We start from the raw sequence: 13,453 nt of genomic DNA on the forward strand, positions 1-13,453 counted from the left end.
GCCATTTAAAATACCCTTATACTATTTTTTAAAAAAAATTAAAATCCAAAACGAATTTTCAGATTTCGAGACTTTTATTTTACAGTAAGAATTAACTGCCTACAGCATTTATTTTTTTTTTAGGAATAATCAAAATCAACCATTTATATCTGGACTCAGCATATGGAATCCGCTGCTAAAACAATATGCTGTAAAACAATAATGATAATTACAAGCTAGTGATTATTCTCTGCCTGTAACCAGCCCCGAAACTTGTATCTCAGAATCTCAGAGTTCAGACTGCTACTTACAGCCCCCTGATCTGATAAACTATTATGAATAGGGACCTAACAGATTCATGGTCCATTCTAGTCAATTTCACAGTCAGTTTTTTTTCCCCCAATAGTAAACATAATGATTTCAGATATTTAAATCTGAAATTCCATGATGATGTAATTGTACTGATCTTGACCCAAAAAGGAGTTGTGTGATGCTCATTATGCACTTGTGTGGCTGCCCAGGAGACAGTCAAAGGTCACCCAGCTGATTAATGGCGTGCCCACACTAAATTTTAGTTTCTGCTGATGGTTCATATTTGCACATGCCTCAGTACACACAGAAAGATTTGGTCTTCACGTGGATGGAAAAAAAAATGCAGAGAATGGAAAATATTAGAGGGATCACTGATCACAAAGTTATTGCAGGAGTGGTTGTGGCACTGCTACCCTCACTACTGCACTGTTGGTGGTGGTGGCGTTGTTTGCAGAGCTGGGCAGCTGAAGAGCAGTGGCAGGGAGCCCAGCTTCAAAGACAGAGCTACTGTCAAGCAGCACCACTGAAATGAAGCATACAATGGAATGATATTGTTACCCTTAGTTCTGCACTGCTGCCTGCAGAGCTGGGAGCTTAGTCAACATCTGCCACTCTCTGGTGCCCAGCACTAAAAGCAGAAAGTAAAGCAGAGAGGGCAGTATGAGTGTGGTAACGCCACTTTTACATATGTGCTGGTACTGACTGGATGCTACCCTCAGAGCTTGGCATTGAGCCAACACTACAACTGCTGTTCTCCAGTTTGCAGCTCTGAAGGCAGTGCAGAAGTAGGTATGGCACTAACGTGAGCCTCCTAAAATAACCTTGATCCCCTTGCAACTCCCTTTTGAGTCAGAACCTCCAATCTGAGAAATGCTGATCTCCCCCTCCATGATATCTGTGTAGTACAGGGAAACACACAAATCCAGATTTCATGGGAGGTCACCAGATTTCATGGTCTGTGATGCATTCTGCATGGCTGTGAATTTGATAGGGCCTTAATTATGCACATACTTTGTGATAACGTCTCAAAATAAATTCGTCAACTTATGGTAATGCCGTTCAATGTGTGTATGTGCAAGTTTGCAGGACTTTGACTCTGAACTTCAAAGTTCAAAACGTCACACCTTATTTTCAGGAGCATAAAGAATAAAAATAATAAATGCCACCTGGACACACTACTATCAACATCTTTTTCCATACAGCATGCCTGACGGTCGCCAAGGCTGGTGATTTACATTCAATATTAAATCAGTATTTTCTGTAGTAATAGCTGCCTCTGCAATTCTATATGTTCATGTGTTTTGCCCATTCATTCTTCTAAAAGGATAAATAACTTACCATTCTTGCTGACATCCAGTTCCCTGAGATTAATAAGATTTGCAATGGATGCTGGCAATGTTGTTAGATCGTTGTCTGGCAAACTCAGTTTGTGCAGGGATTGACAGTTAAAAAGTTGCTATTGAAACAAAGAAAAAAAAAGACTGAGCATCTTTCAGTTTTCCTTAAACATCTTTTGCTTGCAATCCATTTTAATTTGTGACTCTCTCACTAGAAAGACAGGATTTTCATGGAACAATTTGTTTTCAATTTAGTGAATTACTGAATTATAAAATGTGAGTTAGTGGAAGGCTGTAAATGTCCAGAGACAGCGAAGCATGGCAAGAAGCTACATCAGAGGCTTGCTTCAAACGTCTTTCAATGCTCTGGAAATCACAGAAATCTTTAAATAGAGCTAATAAGTAATAATGAGGAACACAAATTGGTTTTTCACAGTCAGAACACCAGACATTTCTCAAAACATATAAATATAAAAGCAGAAGGAATTATAAGGGACAAGGCAAGAGCCTGGAGCACTGGCCCAATGCAAAATTTGAGGCCTGCACTGGAGGCTGTAAATCAACGTCAGGCTATGTGTTAAACTAAATGCTTACCAGTTCACTGTTGCATACACTTGGCAAAGTTGTTGCCAGTATACTAGGCATTAAATATTTACTTAAACATATTTCAGAAGACTGGAACAAAAATACCCCAATCTTGTACAAAGTAAAAGTGCTTTATGACACTAAGAGAAGGGCTTTGCCCAAGGTATCAGAAACAAAGGGAGATAAACACGTAAGAGGGTCCATAAATTGTTTATCCCAGTTGTCTCTCTAATTGACAGGGTACCTTATGTGATCCCTTTGCGTTGTTGAGAGGACAGCAAAAATTCCCACTAAGCCACTCCTTGCCATGTATTAATGAATTTGATAAGTTGTGCACCTCATCAAAATTGTGCCTTAAAGGCAATAAATCTGGCCTCTCTCACCAAACTGTGCCTGTGGTCTCTCTCTCCCCAAGTAACAGCAAGGTTTGCTAAACAAACAGGCTGCACCTCTACTAGTGTTAGTAACATGTGACTCACACACACACACAAGCCAATCAGCAGCCATAATAACTGGCAGCACTAACAACATTCACCCTTCTACAGCAATTATACTTGCTTAGAACAAATAAATACAGCTCTAGTCTCCATTTAAAACCAATCAATCAATCAATTTTGGAAGACAAAGCTTTAATACCCACACAAGTGGGTTATTAGTTTTAAAAAAGGGATGAGGTTTCACCTAAATTAAGTATATTTAAAATACAGTAAGGATTCAGGGTACACAAACCCAGAGTACGCAACCCCATTCTTACACAGCCGACCCCGATTCCTACAGTAAACCCTGGATATAAGTGACTTCCAGTTGCACTTAACTCACTTCCCCCTGGCCCTGGCTCAATGCCCCCAGCTCCGCATGGTCCCGGCCCAGCGCCATCCCCTGACACCCCCCCAGCTCTGCTCAACACCCGCACATAGCTCCTGCTCAGCCCCCACCCCTACCTCTGGCTCTAGCTCACCACCCCTCAGGTGAGACTCCGGTTCAACCTCCCTGGCCCTGGTTCAACCCCCCTGCCGGCTCACCACCCGCTTGTGGCTCCGGCTTACCTCCCATGCCCGACTTTGGCTCAACCCCCCCACCCCCACCCTGGTTCAAACCCCCTGCGTGCAGGGCTCTGGCTCACCACCTGAGCAGGGCTCCACTTCAACTCCACCCTTCTCCCCCTTGCAGCCCTAACACACCCCAGGCATAGTTCCAACTCCCACAGCGCCACCCCACTGCCAGGCTTAACCCTCCCCAACTGCCCCTCACGCCACCCCAGGACTTACCTATCTGCGACTTCCCCAGCTGCAAAACATGTGTTCCACTGGGGAAAAAACTGGACCCCCACTTATGCGAAATTCAGGTTATGCGAGGGTGCGTGGAACAGAACCCTCACGTAACTCAAGGGTCTACTGTAAATCTAAATTATGTATCTTCCTGTATGAGTATGAGTGAGAAGTGACTAGACTACATTGCACTGCTCAGACAATAAATCATCATTTCAACTACACACCATGAAACAAGGCCCAGAAAGTTGATGGTCACAACATGCAAACCAAACACAGGTCTGTAAGTCTGGATGATGAATTATGCAAGGGATGATATGTAGCCTGTATCTTTTTACTGTTCCTTTCCATCAGAACTGTGGACCTATTACAAATCAACTAGCTTATACACCAGTGGTTTCCTGAATTAGATTTCCTGGGATAATGCACTGGATAGGTACTTTGGCAAGCATACATCTTTTGGAGCCATACCTTTTTCCTTACTATTTCCAGCAAGGCAACACAGTAAGTCCTCACTATAACAGACTAATGGCGTGGAGGGGTGTCTGGTAACACTGAAAGTCTAATACATCTGAGGGTTTACTCCAAGGGTTTGCTCCTCCAGCTCCCAGTAGCCTGCGCTCTGCCCTGAGTATGGTGGTTTCTTAGGCTCCAAGCCGTCTGCACGCAGGGCAGAGTGCGGGGACTCCGGGTCTGAGCCGCCGCTGCTGCTGTCCTCCTCCCTCCCTTCCGCAGTCGGGATAACCTCCATGGATCCCAGCTGGGGAGGGGAACATGGCAGCAGCAGCTCTCCAAACCACGGCCAGGGACCCCATGACTGCAGCAGTTCCTTCCAGCTGCTGCCATGGCAGATCCAGCTCTGGCCAGGGAATGCGTGGCTGCAGCAATTCCAGCCACTGCCACAGTGGTCTCCGTTCCAGCCATGGCTATGGCAATCTCAGCCGCAGCCAGGAACTCCACAGCTGTGGTGGTTCCAGCCACAGAGAGAGTGATGGGTGTCTCTGGTGAACTGCCATTTACAGTAATATAGAGTACAGTACTGTACTCTACTTTCTTGGGTGGGGGGGTAGGGCTAGCAGACATCCATTATTACTGTTGTCCAGTAAAACAAGGTCCACTCTAGCAAGGATTTACTGTATACTGAAAGCTTATCCCAGCATGCAAAACAGCTATACAAGACTTATAAAATCACACTAAATGTATCAAACTTTTCATGTGAAAAGAACAGTTTTTTTATCTGCTGTATTCTGATACACTGGTTCATCACTGGAAGTGTGAAGCCCAATATGGCTAGCAAGTATGTAACATATATGGCTCACTGTCCTGAGTTACAAGGAAAATGGAAAGGAAGAAGCCAATTACAATTATGCAGAGATGCTCTCCCCTTTCTTTTGATCTAATAGCTTTACCTCCAGGAAGCTGTACTAGTAACTGGGCTCTTTTGCAGCTGTATGAAGCAGTAGCGTTTACTGTTAGCTAGACAACTCCATTTTGAATCAAGTGAATACAGCTAATGTGCCAAAGCTTACTAGGGAAAGAGCGATGTTATATAAAGCAGCCACGTACCAAAACAAGTGTGGGGACTTGACCTGTGTTTTGAATGGCAGTTATGTATGTGTGCATACAGAAAATGGTTGTTTGAATATTAATGAAAAAGTTGAAAAAACCCAAAAGTCTTCATCTGCATATTATGAAATTTAAACTGGTAGTGATGGCACAGCCCTGGATCTGTGTGTCAAACTTGTGGCCTTTGGCCCTGCCCCGAGGACGCACGGCTCTGTTGGGAACATCGCCTGGGAGTTCTATATTGTTGATGCTGTTGATGTCGCCTGCAGATCCCTTCGCATTACCACTGCCGTAGCTGTTGAGCGTGCTGCTGTGTCCGCAACATCCAGGGCGATCTGAACTCCCGTCCTCGAGGCCGCGTAGCCTTCTTGCACAATAGCCTTGAGCACCGGCTTCTTGTCCTCTGGAAGCGAGTCCATGAGGGAGGTTAACCTAGAGTAGTTGTCGAAATTGTGGTTCGCTAGATGCGCTGCGTAATTCGCCATTCTCAATAGTAGAGTGGAGGAGGAGTAGACCTTTCTGAGCGGTGCCGCGCGGGCAGTCTCCCCCAGTGCCTGCAGGTCGCGTGCCTGCGTGCTCTGCGTCGCCGGTTCCCCGGGGGTCGGTGCCGCTGTTTGCAGTGCCGCTAGTTCCGGCACTTGCTTGGCCGCCGCCCTGCCCGCGGTGCGGGGCGGCTGTTTGATCATCGGAGGCCGAACCTCCGCCACGTGCGTCTCCATGCCGCCGCCGATCAGCTGTAGCTGCAGCTGGGGGCTGTGTGCTCCACCCGTCCTGCTCGCTGTTGCTGCCGGCAGGGATCGGGTTGGGGAGATTTTCCTCCGTTTTCGCGCTGATGGGGTTAGGGACGCGGTTTTCCTTTTATGAGCCCCGGAGGGTCCCTCCTGCTACGGCCACTCCGGCACATCTGGCTGGAGGGCCTTGTCGAACAGCAGCATTTTCAGCCGCATTTCCCTGTCCTTCCTTGCTCTGGCTGTTAACTTGGTGCAGAAGGAACATTTCTGAGTGACATGGGATTCCCCCAAGCACCTTATACACTGACTGTGCCCATCAGACGCTGGCATCGCCTCGCGGCACAACTCACACTTCTTGAATCCTGAAGAGGACATTGTGGTGAGTCTTTGAGTTGTTAATAGGGTACTTAGCACCTTCTCTGTGCTTGTTCCCCTCTCGGATAAAGCCTGCCGCAGCAGGTGGGCTAATGGCCCTAGGCTCCTGGCCTCTGGTGCTCCGCTTCTAACTAGGATTGGAAGCTGTGAATTCCTTTCCTTTCTTTGTTTTTGTTTTTTTTTTTGTTGAAAACAACAACCGACTAACTTAATCTAAGACTGAAGAAACTTTAAAACAATTAAAAACGTTAAATACACTAACTCTGGCCGTAGCCTGAGCGGATTCCGTCTGCAGCCAATGGCAGTTAAAGAGGAACTGGCAGGGACCAGATCGCGCACGTGGCCAGGAGTGCGCAAGGGAGTGGCGCGCACCGGCGCATGCGCGGTCCGGCAGAAACTGCTTGGAAGATCCGACCTGCGGCGCCGGGGCGAGCCCGACACCTAACGTGGAGCACCCACGGGGACACTCAAAGAAGAATAATTGCTCTACTGCTGTTACTTTACTACATCTATAGTACACAATCTCAGTTAACATCTCAAAAAAACCCAAGACACAAAGACCGTGTCTACACTAGCCCCAAACTTCGAAATGGCCATATAAATGGCCATTTTGAAGTTTACTAATGAAGCACTGAAATACACATTCAGCGCCTCATTAGCATGCAGGCGGCCGCGGCACTTCGAAATTGACGCGGCTCGCCACTGTGCGGCTCGTCCTGATGGGGCTCCTTTTCGAAAGAACCCCTCCTACTTCTAAGTCCTGGGAATAAGTCCTTTCAAAAAGGAGCCCCGTTGGGACGAGCCACGTGGCGGCGAGCCGCATCAATTTCAAAGTGCCGCAGCCACCCGCATGCTAATGAGGTGCTGAATCTGTATTTCAGCGCTTCATTAGTAAACTTCAAAATGGCCATTTACATGGCCATTTCAAAGTCTGGGGCTAGTGCAGACATAGCCAAAAAGAACAGCCCCCTCCCCACCCCCAACCATACCTTCGGAAGCTCTTCAATCTGATTTGCATCTAAATAGAGTTCTTCCAAGGTCTTTTCAAAGGTAAATATCTCTTTTGGCACTTGTTCTAGGCTACAGTGAGAATAATCAAGTGCAGTGACCGTTTCTTCCTCTCCACGCAGACAGCGGCATGGCACCAATCGCACAAACAAGTTCCGCTTTGTCGTCATTTTCAGGCACTGGAAACAAAAAGTAGGTTTCTGAAATACCTTGAAACTTTGAGAAACTAATTTTTGTTACCTCAACAACTTACAGAACATTAATAAAATCAGTTTTCATTAAATATATGTAAATCTTGTGCACAGCATAAAAGTTAAAAATGTTTACATTAAGGATTGTAGAGCACCTGCAACTTCACTGAGGGAAAAAGATCCTTTGGATGCTTATGCAGGGGAAAATAATCAGGATCTGAATTTTTAATTTTTTTTAGAGAAAAAGAACATCAAACTAATACCTCTGCTTTTTACAGCAAAGTTGCATTTTCTCCGGAGCATTATGCTTCAGTTCCTAGAAAATTAAGTAGACATTTCTCATAAGACATGCTTTTATATTTCATATTAGGAAAACCTTTCTAACTAAGGACAGCTGGATTGGGCTTCCTTAAAGAAATTATGGAATCTTCATCACAGGAGGTTTGAAAAAACAGGTTAGATAAATATCTGTTGGGGATGACAAGATGACCTTTAGATGCCTTCCAATGATACACCTCTATGACTCTACACCCTCATTCAAAAAGTAGGCTATAGACTAACAAACCACTAAGGTTCCTGTAAATTGATCCAACTACAAACATGACTGCCACTAAAAACTGAAATAACACACTTTTAAAAGATGCTCAGGCACAGGAATTCTATTCATTTTCTACAATTCTACTTATAGAGTAGTAAAAACGTCAAAATTACGTATTTTGTCAAAAAAAGTCATTAAACATTTGTTCTACTTCTTAAAAATAAATAAATTGCCAACACCACAGGCAAAAGAGTTTGATGGTAAACAATAAACCTGATTTTTTCTTGTAGGTGAAAAGGATAAGTGTAATCTCTGACCAGCTTTGAATTTATGCAGTCACAAAATTTTATTTAGGTCTGCTACCTATTCCAAAATTATATTTCACTCATCTGAAACCCATTTTGTTGGGGGCGGGGGGGAACACCATACCTTGCAAATTTTATTTAAATTACGGATGAGTGTTACTACTATTATAGTGCTTGATTTTCCACCTATTAGAAAAAGGAAGAAAAGCAGCCTTTCATAGATGGGAGACTGTCAGAGTTCCTAACAGAATAATTGATATTACAACAAAACTCCAGCAGCATTAACATAGGGCTTTGTGTAGTCATCTATTTATTCATTAAATCAAAATAAAGACAAATCCCTTTGCCTAGTGAGTACACAAAGCTTGGAGTAAAGTGAAGTGAAAATCAGTTTATTCACAGTGACAACATCATAGCAGAATTCTCAAATGCCTTCTTAATCCATTGCTGCCTACAAGCACTCTGCCCGTGACCATCAGTGATCTACTGTACACCATCTACCCATTTCCTTGCTGATCATCCCCACTAAAATGACTTACCACCATTCCTTCCCTTTACTCTATCACTACCTTCAAAGAAGACCATTGTACTATCATCTTTTATTATCTTTGATTGCAAGAGAAACTTTTTGGTAAGAAGTCTGATCAAGAAGTCAGACCAACGTGAACACTGAGTTTGTACTGGAGACTGCATGTAAATTCACTTGTGGGGTTTCCAACAGCATGAAGACCATGCCAACAGAAACACAGTCAGCTTTAGGAATGGTTGTTTCTTCAGTCCCACATACCTCAGCAAGGGAGCATATCAGACAGAATGGATTGGGCAGAGCATGGGCAGGTTTCAGACATACACAACTAGCTGATTTTTAAAGGGACCATTTGCTAGTGCAACCCACAACTGTAAGATACTTGGGTGAGCCTCAAACAGTAGTGATGGGACAATTTTAGCACACAAATTAGTAAATAATATACTCACAACAAAATACATTTTAAAATATTAATAAAGTAAAAAAAAAAATCAATAAAGTAGTATATGGTTAAAAGGTCAGCTAATTACACATACTTTTTTTATGTAATTAAAAAAACTTTAGCTTGATTGTGAAAACTGTGTTTATTACACAGTGTGGCTGGGTTTTTTTTTTTTTTTTTTTAATTGGAGCATCTTCTGTTGGTGAGAGACAAGCTTTCAATTTACAGAGAGCTTTTCCTTTTGCGTGTGTCTACCCTTGCATACCTCTTTCAAAAGAGGTATGCAAGTGAGGTAAATCGAAAATGCAAATGAGGTATAAATTTGCATACTTGGTGCCTTGTTTGCATATTCTAATTTCAAAAGAGCTTCTTTCGAAAGAAGAAAGCCAGCGTAGACACTGCTCTTTCGAAAGTAAGCCCATTTTCAAAAGAATCCTTCTTCCCTTTATTTAATGGGAAGAAGGAGTCTTTCGAAGATGGGGTTTACTTTCGAAAGAGCAGCGTCTACAGTGGCTTTCTTCTTTCGAAAGAAGCTCATTTGAAATTAGAATATGCAAACAAGGTGCTGAACATGCACATTTATACCTATTTGCATTTCTGATTTACCTTATTTGCATACCTCTTTTGAAAAAGGGATGCCAAGTGTAGACACACCCTTTGAACCCTGCATTTCCATTATTCTAAAGACATCTTCTCCAATTCTTTTATCTTAAATTCCATGCTAACTTGTTTAAGATTTCACCACTTGGGTTTTCTGTCCTGCTTTCAACCATTTTCTTTTTTACATACAATATGTATCTATAGTCAAGAACCAATCTTCTATGTGGAGTTGCAGTAATTCTTCTAGGCTTATCTTACAGTTTTTGCTGTGCTTAAGCTCCACATAGTTTATTGGCAAGTAATCTATATGCACTCTCATGACACTATCCTTATAAGTAATTTAATGTTTCTTCCCCATTCTTATGCCTATGTACATATACATAGTTGCCATGTAGAATAGTAACAAAGAGGAAGCCGTGCTAGTCTATACACTATCAAAACAAAAAGCAGTCAAGTAGCACTTTAAAGACTAGCAAAATGGTTTATTAGGTGAGTTTCGTGGGACAGACCCACTTCTTCAGACCACAGCCAGATCAGAACAGACTCAATATTTAAGGCACAGAGCCAAAAACAGTAAGCAAGGAGGACAAATCAGAAAAAGATAATCAAGGTGAGCAAATCAGAGAGTGGAGGGGTGGGGGGGGGGAGGTCAAGAATTAGACTGGCTCAATCTAATTCTTGTTGTGAAAACTAATCATTGATTCTAATCTGTTGTTTCCATCTCTTGGCCAGTTATTAGACCTTATTTCTTATCCCATGATTGCATATTTTGTTTAAGAGCTTTTGGTGAAGGACCACCAAAGGGTGTCCCAAAGTCCAACAACAGTACACCCAGTAGATCACCCTTGTCCACATTCTTGTTGGCATTCATGAAGAATTCTAATCCATTGGTCAGGCATGATTTTGCTTAACAAAAGACATGTCGACTTTTTCCGAACATACCATGTTCATCCATGTGTCTGATAATTCTTTTCTTTCCTAATAGTTTCAATCTGTCAGATAGTTAAGTGTACCAGCTTGTAACTGCCAAGATTGCCTCTGTGAAGTCTTTTTAAAAAAAGATCAGCTTTACATCAGGTACCCTCCAGTCATCTGATACAGGAGCTGAATCAAAGATACAGACACAACTACAAATTCTACAATTTCATTTGAGTTTCTTCAAAACTCCTGAGTGAATGCCATATGGGTGCTGGTGACTTACTACCATGCAACTTATTTTACTGACAACTCAATCTGCGACAGTTCCTCATATGTCACCTTTTTTTTTTTTTTTTAAAAGGCAGTCAAGTAGCACTTTAAAAACTAACAAAATAATTTATTAGGTGACCTTTTGTGGGATAGACCCACTTCTTCAGACCATAGCCATAACCAGAACAGAGAAGTGGGTCTGTCCCATGAAAGCTCACCTAATAAATTATTTTGTTAGTCTTTAAAGTGCTACTTGACTGCTTTTTTGTTTTTATAGTCTATAGACTAGCATGGCTTTCTCTCTTTTACTAAAAAAAAATGATTCTCATGTGAGAATCTCTCCCAAATCGTCTGCAGTGAACACCAGCACAAAGAACCCAATTAGCTTCTCTACCATGGTCATGTCTTCCTATAGCACCCATTTATCACTCTATCATCCAGTGGTCCTAGTAATTGTTTGCCAGGCTTCCTGCTTCTGATGCACTTAATTTTTCTGTGATTAGTTTTTGTGTCTTTAACTATTTGCCTTTTCAAGTCTTGCCTAGTCTATCTTATCCTTTATACTTAAGTTGCCAGACTTTATGCTCCTTTCTATCTCCCTTGCTGGTACTTGACCTCCAAGTTTAAAAGGATGCCTTTTTGCTACCAGCTACCTCTTTTACCCAACTGTTTAGAGGTGATTTTGTTGTTGTTCTTCCTCTTACGCTGCATTTTGCTACTCGGAGGACATATTTGGTATGAGTATCTGCGGTGGTGTTAAATAATCACGATGCAATTTTCAAGCATTTTATCCTTCAGACTTGTTACTTTTAATTTCTGTTTAACTAGCTTCCACATTCTTACATAATTCTCCCTTTCTGAAGTTAAACAGAATTGTGGTGGATTTCCTTGGTATTCCTGCTCTTTACAGAGATTTTAAATATCATAATATTAGAGCCCTTATTACTGAGCAATTCAGCTATATTCATCATTTAGTCCTATTTTCCATTTAGGACTAAATCAAGAATGGTCTCTGCCCTTGTAGGTCTCAGGACTAGCTCCTCCAAACAGCAGCCATTTATCATGTAAAAAAAATTGTCACCCTTCTGAGGTGATACATGCACAATCAACATGAAGGCAGTCGAAATGCCCCACCATTATTAGGTTATCCACTTTTGAAGGCTCTCTAATGTTCCTGAACATTTCACAGTCATCATCTTCCTCCTGCCAGGTAGTCACTACTATAAATTACTGCTACTATTCTCTTCTCTTTTTATACCTTTACAACTTCAGTGGAAATTAGTATTTCCACTGACAACAGCCTGAAGATAACAGTCTCCTATACTGCAGCTTTCCTATAAAATTTGAAGCAACAAAAATCTGAAGCAACAAAAACTACACACACACACATTTTAGATAATTTCAGGGATCCTACTGTTATTTTACACAGTACTACATTAATAAGGCAGCACTGAATCCTACTTCCTAGATGGAAAAGATTTGCAGATTTGGTGACAAAGCTAAAGAAAAGCCCTGCTAATTGTCATATATCCTCCCTGTATCAACTGCCCATACTTAAAAAGACCTTATTTGTCTTCCCTAAAAACTAAACAAAAGGGTTTATTTTTAATAGACTCAAAATGTTTTTATGATCCAGATGCCTTCTTTCAAACACTTATAAAAATATTGTGAGTTTTACAATGGACACTTAAATTCTAAGGCAAGAGTTTTTTCCCCTTAGTTTTCTGTATATTCCCGTCACATAGACAGTAACTCATAAATCTGCCTAAACTAGCTTGATAACATGCATCTTTCCATTGGCTTTCACAGTAGATATTTTTAACCTTAAAATTTGACATCATTTCTCAGTGGAAAATATTTCAGAACAACAACGTGGGATTGATGTAGCATAAAGACTTAAAATACATTAATTTGGTCAATTCTGCATGAGAATTGAAAGTGGTTTTGTATATTTTAAATAAACATGCTGATGGTTCAAAAGGAAAAAAAAAGAATTCTTACCACTGTATTATGTTGTTTCCCCTACTGCTTCTTCCCTGAGCTTTCAAAGCCAACATTCTGTGAATGGAAGAGTGAGAAAATTTAGTTAATGTTCTGCAGAGTTACTTATAAAGTGTTCATATTACATATTTTACTTTGCATTCAGGTCAGTTAAAAATCAGCTTTATTTAAACAGAAGTGGTCCAATGAACTGAGGGAACTTGAAATGTTTATCAGAAGTGATAGCCAAAGAGTACCTATTGTAAAGAGAAACTACATTCTCCTCTACTTTAATTTTGATTTGAGATTATATCTACACTGTTTATTTTATAACTCTTGCCCATCACTTTTAGAATTGTTAGCAAGTACCAATCCTAATATAAAAAAGTTGAGAATTCATTACAATGATGTTGAAAGACTTTGATCCTAAAAAACTAATTTATATCAGCAATATTCTCTCTATATGATCCTGTAGACTTCTACTGGAGAAGCCAAACATGATGATAAAACATTAATGGAGCT

The 13,453-nt window shown here is 41.6% G+C and overlaps 1 protein-coding gene across 7 annotated transcripts in view; it reads right to left on the minus strand.

The window, feature by feature from the left end:
* The window catches only part of ERBIN (erbb2 interacting protein), a 161,361-nt gene that overhangs the window by 90,596 nt on the left and 57,312 nt on the right, over positions 1 to 13,453 (minus strand). For all 7 annotated transcript variants that reach the window (XM_074995489.1, XM_074995490.1, XM_074995493.1 and 4 more), the window contains 3 exons: positions 12,953 to 13,009; positions 7,143 to 7,340; positions 1,630 to 1,747 (listed from right to left, as the gene is read on the minus strand). In XM_074995489.1, coding sequence (XP_074851590.1) covers positions 1,630 to 1,747; positions 7,143 to 7,331 — 307 coding nt within the window. In that variant the 5' untranslated portion in view covers positions 7,332 to 7,340; positions 12,953 to 13,009. The remainder of the gene's footprint in view (positions 1 to 1,629; positions 1,748 to 7,142; positions 7,341 to 12,952; positions 13,010 to 13,453) is intronic.

The sequence above is a fragment of the Carettochelys insculpta genome, chromosome 5 (assembly GCF_033958435.1).
Source record: "Carettochelys insculpta isolate YL-2023 chromosome 5, ASM3395843v1, whole genome shotgun sequence".
In the NCBI taxonomy this organism is placed as follows: domain Eukaryota; kingdom Metazoa; phylum Chordata; order Testudines; family Carettochelyidae; genus Carettochelys; species Carettochelys insculpta.